Source organism: Echiichthys vipera (genome assembly GCF_963691815.1).
Source record: "Echiichthys vipera genome assembly, chromosome: 4".
NCBI classification, from domain to species: Eukaryota; Metazoa; Chordata; class Actinopteri; order Perciformes; family Trachinidae; genus Echiichthys; species Echiichthys vipera.
The window spans coordinates 17851953-17864321 of NC_139829.1; the positions used below are offsets into that span (position 1 = coordinate 17851953).

At 40.2% G+C, this 12369-nt stretch overlaps 1 protein-coding gene across 3 annotated transcripts in view; it reads right to left on the minus strand.

The window, feature by feature from the left end:
- The window catches only part of trim36 (tripartite motif containing 36), a 32539-nt gene extending 22171 nt beyond the window's left edge, over positions 1–10368 (minus strand). The window contains exons 1-2 of one of the 3 annotated variants that reach the window (XM_083911941.1): positions 10267–10368; positions 5061–5295 (exon numbers count right to left, since the gene is read on the minus strand). In XM_083911941.1, the coding sequence (XP_083768067.1) occupies positions 5061–5295; positions 10267–10329 (298 nt within the window). In that variant the 5' untranslated portion in view covers positions 10330–10368. Of the gene's footprint in view, positions 1–5048; positions 5296–6243; positions 6369–10266 lie in introns of those variants that run through there. The other 2 variants (XM_083911940.1, XM_083911942.1) reach the window with 2 other exon arrangements.
- Positions 10369–12369: the final 2001 nt, after the last annotated feature.

Genomic DNA, 12369 nt, shown 5'->3' on the forward strand with positions numbered 1-12369 from the left:
AGAGAAACCCCTTCTGTGCTTTCAACACAAAAGAGAATGCAATTTCTTTCTTAAAAACATCCACTGAGCATGCCAAATACCTGCATTATCTGGCCTAATCAGACCAACAAAACTAGTATTCAGACTTGTTTTAGTTGGCCAGCAATCTGACACGCCTCAATTAATCACGCCCAACACGATTAGAGGTAGGTTGAGACAGGTCTGCATTCTTATTAACTGTTTCTTAAACACTAACGATTGTCGTTGAAGCATAAACAGAACCCTAAAGGCAAACAGCTATCCGTCAGCGAAAGACAGTCAAGAATCCTAGCAAGCCCAAACGTATTGTAGGTTTTCTTTAACTCAGAAACAGACCTTAACTGTTTTCCATCTCATAAAAGCTGCTGTACTTGCCAAGATGTTTTACCACACACACACTGACGCACGCACGCACGCACGCCACTTTCTCACTAATTTCAGTCTTCGCTCCCATCAGTCACTTGCCAGATCTCGAGGACTCTACCTCCCTTCAATTCTCCTCTCTCCTACTTTACTCCACGCCACTCCTCTTTTGTCAGCACCCTTGTATGCTGACTCATCGCTTTATACCATTCCCTTTCACCTTAGTAATTGAATAATATAGAACAGAATAGAACACCCTGAAGCATTTTTACCTTTTCTTACCAACATCTTTAAATGTTTTGTTAATCTGCATTTTCAAAAAGTTTATCCTTTTTATGCTCAGTGGACATTTTTAAAAGGATATATGACTTTTCATTTCAACTTTTACTACCTGGCATTAAGTGTGACATTAACATACTTTACAACATTAAATGCAGCAACTACAGCAATTCTCCTGACAAATACCTAACCAGTGGTGTGAGTTTGTATGATCGTGTTGACAGGGCTGAAGTAGACTAATAAGTAGAGAAAAGGTAGAACCAAACTAGGGTTTCACAGGGGTTCTACTGTAGTAACACTGTACTCACTACTACAGCTACTCAAAACACGGAGCCCGCGTCTACCTCGACTTCCAAACGACCTTCGCACTGTGGCTGCAAGCAATGAACAGAGAAGTGAGGTGAGACCAACAAGAAAAAAGAAACAATGCATAATGTGAAGTGAGAAACCAGTTTGTTTAAAACATCATGACATTTGAGAAACAAAGCCAACTTAAAGGTAAAATGAAGGCAAAGTCTGGTAATGCAGTTCAGAGTGAAATACAAAAAAAACGTTCAAATTATACACACAAGATGTGAACAGTTGTTAAATTACAATTAACCCTCAATTTGTGCACTCATTAACAGTCTAGATTTGAGCAAAAATCCATGCACACTTCAGTTAACAGCTGTCTTTTCAGGAAAGACAACCGTTTTGGAAAAAAAAATCACTATCATTGGGGTACTGCAATATCAGCAGTTTTTTTTGCATTAAAAGGAATAGTTTGGCATTTTGAGAAATATGTCAATTCACTTTCTTGCTTGTCTGATCCACCAGATGTAAACTGAGGTATAAAGCCTGCCATTTGCCCCCTTTTTCAGATGGCCTTCTCCTCCACCAACTTGCGCTACTACAATACTACCAGCCTTTTACACTTACCAACTAACTGAGCTACTGTTTAATCTGCCAGTGACAGCTGTCATTTCAGCTGGCGAGAATTCATCGCCGGCAGCTCGAAATGAGAAGCTCGAAATGAGAAGCCCGCTTTTGCCTCCTTCTAAAATAGATAACCCATTGTTTAAACATTTCAGGTGGTAAAACTCTGTTGTAGCTGTAAACTGCATTATGTGATGTTCAAGAACAGAAGGGTTGACAGGCAAAGAACCAGTAACCAAGGGCGAGCCGGGACTTTCAGTCTTTATGGTAAGCCAAACTAACTGTCTCCTGGCTGTAGCCTTATGACATATATTCGGGAGTGTATCAATCTTCATTAATTGTCCTCAACTGTTGGCCAGAAAAAAAATAAGCATATTTCCCAACACGCTAAACTGTTATTTTAAGAGCACTTGCACCAACTTCCCAGTGCACTTTTCAAGAGTTAGCTGTTGCACATATATACATCGTGTTCTGTTTTGAGCCCTGGCAACATAAAATAAGATGAAGTTGAGAAACAATGCTGATGAAGTTTTAGTAACTGCCTTCACACCCGTCCATGCACAGCAAGGCTTGTTCAAGCTGCACACTGATAAATATAGCCTTAAGTCTTTCTTTCTCTCCCTTCACCTAATCCCTCATTCATTCCTTACAGGCAGGCCGTGTCACCATGGCTACCGATGATCTGATCTCCGAGTGTTGGAGGTGGTCGGCAGAATTACTTGGTTGTTCTGTTTAGGAGTTTGTTTTGAGCATATTTTGGAAACCTTAAAGTACGTTGTGAGCACAGAGAGTTTGTGTTTTGTAATCTTCTCATGTTAAGTGCATTTAATTAGAACAACCTTAGTGAATAATCCCCAAGGGAATGCCAGTTGTACAAACTTGTGAATAGTCCATGTTGACTAAATTAACTAAGTTTCTTTATAAAGTTTTAAATGGCATAACACTGTTTATCAATTCTCAATAAGTCAGCATGAGAGTAGAGAAATGACAAGCTTGTCCTTGTGCACAAACCGGCTTTCAGCAAGGTGCACAGTTTGTTTATTCAAAAAGCAAGATTTAATTATTTCCAGCGTCAACAGATGCAGTCCTGCCCGCGAAGAATGAACTCATTCAGGTTGAAGGGGGGGGAGTCTGAATGAGGGAGGCTGTGTTCAGGAGCCTGCTCTCAGTGGTTTTGAATCATGAATGGCTGAATAGCTCCCAAAAAGTCGTTCTCTTGCACACTGTACTCTTGGGACCTCCTTAGCCCTGCTTCTCAGTGTTGCTCTGAGGGTTATGTGGCATCTTATTTAAATGGATACCAGGATACATAAAATTTCACTTTCAGATACTACATATCAACTGTGAAGTGTATGAACTACATACTTTATAAGTATAAACACCATCAAAATACCAACTGATTGATATTTCATATATATTTTTTTTAATATTCTGTTTTTATAATGTATGTTGTCTGTATAATATTTGTCGTTCGTATATCTGGAGTTTTGTAACGAAAATAATTTCAATTCAATTTGTTGCATTTTTTTTCCCCAACTCACATTTTGTACACATACTGACCATTTTGGATGGACCTTATTTTGTCATTTTCTCGGTATGAACACGCCATACATTCAAAACCTGATCAGAATAATTGTTTAGTATGGATTTGGGACTCGGCTACTGCATTCATGTGGTGTTGGAACAATCGGACAAATTAGTTATCCAACTGGGAAAATTCATATATCAGGACACCAACAACAACTCGGTGACAACAAAATTGGTGAAAATTTTGGTACACGACTTGCCAAGTTGACTCATATTATGCAGAAACATGGTGGACGAAAGTAAAAGTTGGGTCCATTATAATAAACTTCATTAATTCATGTGTTACGTTTTTTTGTCACGTGTAATTTTTGATATGGTTTTAAGTGGTAATCATTAGTCACTGTGCACATAGGTTGAAAATTATTTATTAGCATTAACCATGATAAGTCAGGTAAAGCATTATTTTAGTGGTTTTAGGGAATGTGACTGGTGCAGGTCTGGGACAAACTAACTTAAATCAAGCAATCGTTTCAGCATACTTGACACCGGCTATCAACACATCTCTGCAGGGTTCTAGTTCTAGTAGGCATAATGATCATTTTAATTTTTCCCAGTATGTACACACTACCTACTCAAAACCTGCTTTGAATTGGTATGGAAGTCGGAAGCATCTCTGGTTTTGTCAACAAGGTTGGACAAGAGTACAAATGAGAGAACATCCTTATGGAAATGGCGTGTAGCCCAGAGCTCTCAGAAGGCAGAAAGGCAGCCTTGTGTCCCAGCATGCTGTTTTCAAGGCTTAGACATTGACCTGCTCAAGCTTGGCTGCAGCAGTGCCATGTGTCGAGCAGAGAACTTAAAAAATGTTGTGACAAGTTAATTTAGCTACCTCATCCACAGCTTTAACTTCCTCCAGCTCAGTTTGGTTTTAAGAGTTTAAAATACCTTCAAGGAGCTTACAGATGTGCTTTGTTCACTCATGTGTACACAAGACACACACACATGCCTGTATATCCGATTAAAGGTGCAGTGAAACCGATAGCTACTCTGCTCTCTTTTCCTAAAACATTTTCAAATGAATACATGGGCCCTTGCGTGGTTGAAGGGGATGTTTGATGCCCCTGGGGTAGACAGCGGAGACAATTAGGGCTTGAAAGAGCTTGTCAACATTTCTTTTCTCTTGGTAGACAAAACTACAGCTTGTCAAGTTTCCTTCTCTTTAACGAAGCCTGTAACAGCAGACAGGATTAGAGAAAGAAGTGATGACTGACAATGTGATGGTTGGGCTGTAAAATTATTACGATTTTTTTTCTGTTTGTTCTAGTTTATCTAGGACGAGAAGGAGGAGGGGCGATGGTGTCTGTGCCACACTAAAACACAAATACTATGCAGTAATGCTTGGCCTGAAGAGTTTCCAGAGGCTTATTTGCTCTCTGCCTTTAATTTGCATTGGCTAAAGACTTGCTCTTCAAAGTTTTGTTTGTTTGTTAGGTAATCAAATATGGCCTTCAGTTTCTTTGTGTAACCACATATGTATATAATGGGTGCCCTTTTCTCGAGGAGGTAAAACTCAGGCTGCAGCCATTGAAACCTGTTGAATGCAGCCACTGCGATGACAGCAGAACTAAAAATCTAAGTTAAGGGAAATAAAATGCAACAAGAAGTTGGCATGACTGATACAAAACTTAAAGTATTCAATGGCAGCAATCATAAATAGCCTTAGATGCATTCAATACTTGCACTCCCTGCGCATCGACCGCCTGACTATCAGCTTCCATCGGCTCACATAACCAGGCTGTCCAACCATATAGCACGAACTCTGTTCCTACTAATGCCTCAACATGCTTTTAACCTTGGAGAAATGGGAGATCCACTTCTCTGCACGTATCTGTATATAATAAATCCCTTCCTGTAAAGAAATGTATTGAGTATTTTTGGCTCCTTACCCCGAGACCCACCTGATCTCACAAGCCTGTCCAGCCTCTCCATGGAAGGGGAAGGCACCCTGGACCTGGGGCTGCCCGGCAGGGAGCACTCAGAGCCGGCATCAAAAGAGTCCTCATGGTTCAGCATCAGCAGCTCCCTGACACACTTGTGGCAGATGCTGTGCTGGCAGGGCAGGATCAACGGATGGGTGAAGAGCTCCTTACAGATCGGGCAGATCAGCTCCCTCTCGATGTTCTTGATCGGGACCTGCTGACGGAGACATGAATCATGATCACTGAAAACTGCCATTCAGAAACTTATTAAATTGTGCTTTCACATGTAGGTGTTTCGCATGAAACGCCGGCGCAGCTGCTGCAGCCTTTAACAAACTCAAAGAAACAAAAGAACAGAAGGCATCACAGATCAGTCTGAAATAAGCTTGGCAACGCCATACTTGGGAGGATACAGCTGTCTTTGATTCTTGGAACAATAATCTATTATTAGGTGATTTAAGGTTCAGCTAAAATAGAACAATTGGCTGTACTTAAAGCTGTGAAAACAACGTTTTCCTGTCAGTGAGGTGGGAAAATTTGATTATTTATCCCACCTGGGCAACTTTTACTTTGAAAAACACTGATGCAGTCACAATAACAGCCAGCCACAGGGTCTTTAACATGTTTCTGGCACATTATATAAGAAAGGATTAAGCCCAGTTGGCTTAGACTAACAGTAAAATACACAATTCCAGCCGCTTTAACATTTCAAAGGACGTGTCTACGAGCTCCAGAGTGAAAGATGTCCTCATATAAAGCCTTCCAACTGATTAGATCATGTGTTGCAGGTGGGGTGATAAAACACCCCAATAAAGTGTGCCTTCCTTCTGCTTTGAACAAACATTCATTCGGGGGAAAAAACGCCTCCGCACGTGTTAAAAACACAATACCCAGAAGGATAAGGGAAGTTTAAACACAAAAAGACAAACAGTGGCGGTCCCCCAAGCCAAAGCGAATTGTTACATTTAAAAAAAACGAAAAAGAAAAGAAACAATGAACTAGTAATGAATGGACACGCTGGTGGCAGTTTACAGCTCTACTAACTAATAACGTTTGGCAATGGCCGGTCTCTTTATATATGCACAGCAGAGAAGCTACAGGCTGTTAAACAGTGACGAGACACAAACGTTTTGAATCATAAAGCCTCGCTTCTCCCACTTACCGCGATCGCTGAGCTGCTACGCCGCATCTCTGTAGACATGAGGAGGGAAATATTAAGCCAGTAGGTTTGGGGTAAACCGATAACACCTAACAGGCGTTTTGTGTCCGGGCTAAGAAAAAAATAACTTCTCGGACGGGAGAAGAAGATGCCGATAACGACGAGCTGAGTGAATTTAAATACAGTGACGCCGCTGAGAGAGGCAGCTCTGTGGGGAATCAACCAATTCTCTGCTGCAAGGGGGAGGAGAGAGACAGACGGGAGGGGGGAGTGTATAAGGGAGAGAGTGAGAGAAAGAGAAAGAGGAGGGGGGGCTGCTGGATCTCCATAGGAACTAATGCTGCCTTCATGTGCTGCTCGTAAACTTTATGCCACTCATCAATCTAACTTGTTCTGAATCAGGTGGGGTTTTTTAATCAGGCACATGCAGGTGAGAGTAATTTGCATGATGTTAGTTTACTTTGCATATGTGTCCCTTATTTCAGTCAGACTAACTTTCAACTGAATCTTCCTGTACCCAGGACATTGCAACGCATATATAGGCTATATATGCATGAAAAGTGTCTGTATAGTACTTTATATTAAAAAGCAAAGTGTCCTGCATTTTGCATTATATAAACCAGAGATATTCAACGGAGTAACTGCAGGGCGTCCGCCGAATTGTTTGATAATATTTCCTACGTTTTTTCTTTTTCAAAAAGATAGATAGATAGATAGATAGATAGATAGATAGATAGATAGATAGATAGATAGATAGATAGATAGAAATAAATAGTCTATTGATCCCAAGCTGCAGTTGTAGCAGCAGCATTGCACACACTAACAACACACTGACACATTAACACAGTAATATAAAATAAAATATAAAAAGATACATAATAAATGTATAAATAAGCGGTCTAATTGTAATGCAAAGTAAACATATAATAATATAAGGTGCAGTGGACAGATTATGTAAAAAAAAAAACATGAGGTGCTTGAACACTTTATTGTTAAGTTGTAGCTTTTATTGTACAGTTTGATGTAGTATAAGTATATATGTCTGAAAATATACATTAACATGAACGCAAGGCATCATTATCAAAGAAACATTTGTGATAGATAAATAGCATAACCTTGAGGACAGGCTAACTGGCTTATAGGCAATGTCACTAAGGTAGCCATGCACAGATGCAACTGAGCTGAATGATTCAATGTGCCTCCAAATGTATGTTTAACATTAACATATGATGTTTAAATATATGAATATGTTAATGATGATCTTTGTACAATATTAGTATTGTATTCAGCATAAAAAGCTGTGAGTATATGCTTTAGGCTGCCATAACTGTTAGGCCTAATTTAATACGCAACTCATTTTTATACAATACTTGTAGGAGGGGTTCCCCTTGCTTTGTCTCTCTTACAGCTAAGGGGTCCTTGGCATATAAAACATTAAACCCCTGATGTAAACCATCAAACTACATAGAAGACTGAAAATGGATTTTAGCCCCTTCCTTTACCATCAAATATAATGATTAAAATGCTTCATAAACCATAAACCTTTTTTGCATTATTGTGTGACTCTATTTCCACTTTAGACATAAAATATATTTTTCTCATCCAAAATGTCTAATATGTTTGTTAAAAATACACTTCTAAGTCCAGTGTGTAGTGTGACTGACTTCTACTGTATCTGTATATCAATATTTAAAATCTTAAGTTAAAACAAAAGCTCTCAAGCTCCACGTCTTGCTTAGCTAATTGGGTTTTTTAGTCCCTGGTCTGACAGTAGGTTACTGTTTTCAGCCCCTCAAAAGGGGCCCATGTGAGCTATAACTGCGGTTAACTTTAAAGTCTCTACTAATGTCAGGGTCCCTTTCATTCTTTCAGGGGATTTATTATCTGCTTATAGCTTGCTGCAGTGGCTATTCGTAGGTCTGCAGTTCATTCACTTGTACATTAGGGCACCCTAGGAGGTCAACCTAACAGTGTTTTGGTTAAAGAACAAAATGCACCATGTAACAGCTTTTTGGGAGGGAGCTGTATTGTCTATAGGATGTAAAGTGAAGCATAGACAACGCCATGACAACACCGAATGATGTGGATGAAATGTTTGAATGAATCTACTACCAAAGTGTGCACAGTCACTGAAGGCACTGCAGCCATCTTTAGGACTGCTGAGTCATTCACTTTTCCAGCAGCATTTGTTGGCAGCAAACCAGAGAAAGAAGCTCCAAAGTATCAATCTCTATGGCGGCAACAGAGGCTCCCTTAATATCCAATTTCTGGTACAACAGTAAAATGTTTTACTTGAATATTCTGTGGGTGCAGCCTATAGGGACCTATAGGACCCATGGGAGTCAAAACACATGGGAGAGGATAGTGCTTGCCTGCCTGCTAAAACACCTAAATGGCTCCATGGAATTCTGCGTAATTTTCAAAGCATGTGATCTATTTTTATTCTGCATTTTCTGGCTAAGCAACAAAACATTATAAAGGAGAACTTTTCCTACATTTTATTTGAAAACTGCATTTCCACGGACTATAATCCTGGTCCAAATCCACTGAATATTTTTCACAGTTTCCCCCATTTTAGTGACACATTGTTATCAAAGAGGTCACATTAAAAAGTATACTTTAAGGAACATAATGTCTGCACAGTCTTTTGTTGTGCGGTTTTGTATTTTGATACTGTAGCCTAAGAGAGACTCAACAAAGAATGTCTCTCACAATAGGATCACTGTTATATATTTGCTCAAATCTTAATTTTTCTCTGATCATTCTCCCAACACAGATAGAAGAGTAAACCTTGTTGTGCAAGACAGACCTCATTAAATTTTAAAATATCACTGAATTCAGCAACTGTAGCTAGCCAGTGAGTCAATCACGTGTGTCTGTTCTTCTTTTTTTCATCCGACACATGAAACACACACACACACACACACACACACACACACACACACACACACACACACACACACACACACACACATGGATGAATGATACAGTTTGTGTGAGTAGAAGATATGCATTTTAACACATTCTGTCAGTCTGAAATAGGTGAAATGGGTAAAGACCCCCTCCCATGTGCAAATACACACCTCAGTAACCCAGTGCCCCATCTCACCACACAGCTGCTGCAAAGTGTCCCACATATTGACAGGAGTCTGTGATCTGCCTGCAGCACTATCTAACTACCAACACACTCACTTCTGCAGCTTCTAATTAGACTCTTTATGTTTTTCTCAAAGTATAGAAGAGCAGCCCATGCCTTGAAGCCACAAGGCCTAGAATAGAAGTGGGTCTTAAATCCTTTGTGAGCAGAATATGGTCGGATTTTCTCAGAATAGAGTTATGGGGGCATATCACTAATAATATAATATAATTGAATGTAACAGGGCATGCTAAAATATCAATTCTTAACTGCATAATGTTGGCAATAATATGACACACAGCTGACATATTTTACAAAATTACAATAGAACAGAACAGAGTTTCAAAGAAAAGTCGACTAATTGATTAGTCACACACAGAAAAATTATCAGCAGCTATTTTCATCATATATAGTATTAATATATTTGGGGTTGTGACTGTCAAAACAGGGCATTTTAAGACATCACCTTGGACTTTGAGAAACTGGGATGGACATTGATTTTCTGACATTTTATAGACCAAATGTTTAATAGATTAAGCCAGAAAATTGTCATCATAATTTTCCAGATAGATAGATAGATAGATAGACTACATGTGGGCCTGGCTATTCAATGGATATGAGGAGATAACCTATAAATTCCCCAGATGTTACAATATCAGAATAGATGAGTGAATATAGCATAATATGCTACAATACAATGTGACATCAATGAACATTACGTGATTAGAACAGAATAAGCAGTGGTCTGGGTTGATCAGCATCCCTCTCCATCCCCTGACAGCTCTGCAGGCCGACCCGGCGCTGCTGCTGCTGCTGCTGTCGGGAGCATGACGACCAACAGACCGCTGCTGTCAGAAGGACCGTAAATCATCCGGATGAGAGAGACTCACCTCTCCTCGCTCGATCCGCTCCACGATACTGGCGAACTCCGTCATGTCCTCAGAGTCCGACATGGCTACAGATGACGGTGGATGTTGCAGCACACTGACCGGCCAGTCAGCAAACAGGAATGTTACAAATGTAGAAAAGCACCCACACACAAACAGCAGCTGCGGCTTGAACAAACAGGATCAAAAGCTCCACAGCTTCACAGGGGAGACAACATGAAGAGAGAAGAGCCGCTCCTCGGACCACCTCCTCATCATCATCACCACCACCCTCTCTCCTCCCTCCCTCTCTGTTCAGGCTTGTGTGTTTGTCCGTGGAGTCTATAGTACATGCGCCGGCTACAAGAAGCCAATTTTATTTTTGGGTTGCCTCATCTTGGAGGGAAAACCCCGCCCTCGTCTCCACAGTACTGTACCATCTCCCTCCTTCTCCCTCAGCGGCGATGTCCCCACTCACAGAGCTCTTTGTATTCTCCTGCTCTGTCATGTATCAGTCCGTTTTATCCATCGATCACTAGGAAATAATCATAATAATCTCAGATTGAGGATTAAAGGGGCGGATGGTGGGGGGTCTTAAATCTGTTAGTGCTGCATTCAGTCAAATTGGACGTTTACGCATGGCTGGCAGCGCGCTCATGTGTGCATGTGTTAGTTTATATGGGCTCATTTCTGCTCATTTCGACCCAAATATGTAAGTCTTTTGTCTCGTGGTGTTTTGTGTTCTGTCGTGTATATGTCATGGCAGATTCAAATAGAGACATGTTTCATGCATGAGCCGGGATGTCAGACCGGATTAAATGCGTGTTTTTAATTTTTTTCTTTTTTCTTCTGGCAATGCCACTTGTTCCGCGTCACCATATGGCCTCATGGCTTCATGCAGACATGTTCCACTCCATTGAGCATGTGGAGGGGAACAAACGGACAGGCTGCCCCGACAGAGCAAACGGAGCATGACACAACTAATAACACAACTACTAACTGACTAGTGTTTGTTTCCAAAAGCACTGAGACAATAACTGTTCACTGCAGTAGAGCAACATGGTTTCATTTTTGGAAAAGCTGTCATGGTGGCGATTATTACCTTGAAATAAGTATTGCATTATTCAACAGTAGCCTTCCTAAGGCATTTCTAATAAATCATTTTGGAATACTTTATCAGTCAGTATTAAAGGTTGCATATTATGCTAATTTTCAGGTTCATAATTGCACTTTGGGTTTCTGTTGGAACATTTTTTCATGATTTAATGTTCAAAAAACACATAATTTTTGTCATACTGTCTGTCTGAATATACCTGTATTCACCCTCTGTCTGAAAGCTCAGTGTTTACAGGTTTTCCGCAGCTGCGCTCTTGGCATCTCCATACTGCCACTGCAGCCTGGGAATGACTGTAACAGCACTGTAGCAGCAATTTCTACCTATAAATAGTATAGTTGTGACATCAGCTTGTGGATACTTTCACATTATTTATATAGCACCTCATCTGGGAACCATAAATGTCTATCAAATTTGATGAACAATAAGCTTGTCCTTATTATTGTCTCATAACTAATCGATAAGCATTCATACATGAACTCTGAATTTATAAACAGTAAGGGTTGCCTCACTGTGAAGTAGAATACGGCTAACTGGTCAACTCCAGAGTCTATATCCATATCTTTTATGACCATTTCAATAGACTCTCTGGGGCATAGTGAGCACAGTGCTCATGAGTAATATCTATAGAGATGACACTTGACTGACCCATAAAGAGCCATATAGCTGAGCAAAAAGCTGAGCCACAGTGCCCTCCACTTTACTGAATAATCAATCAAATGTATTGATTCGTGTGTTTTACTAAGCAGAATTGATTCAAGTTAAATAACTACAGCGAAAGCAAGCTGTTGTATAAACACATATATATCCACCCTGGGGCCTGTGGGTCATTCTGGATGAGTCATAGATATCACATGATGAAAAGCAGTAAACATACTGTATTATAGCAATAGCTCTAGTCAAGAAATAACATGCGGTTGAATAAAACAACTTGACAACGATGCTGCCGCTGGTTTTCTCTGCACTCGATGGCAGAAAATCTGAGTCATCAAAGTTTACCAAACCAGATTTTT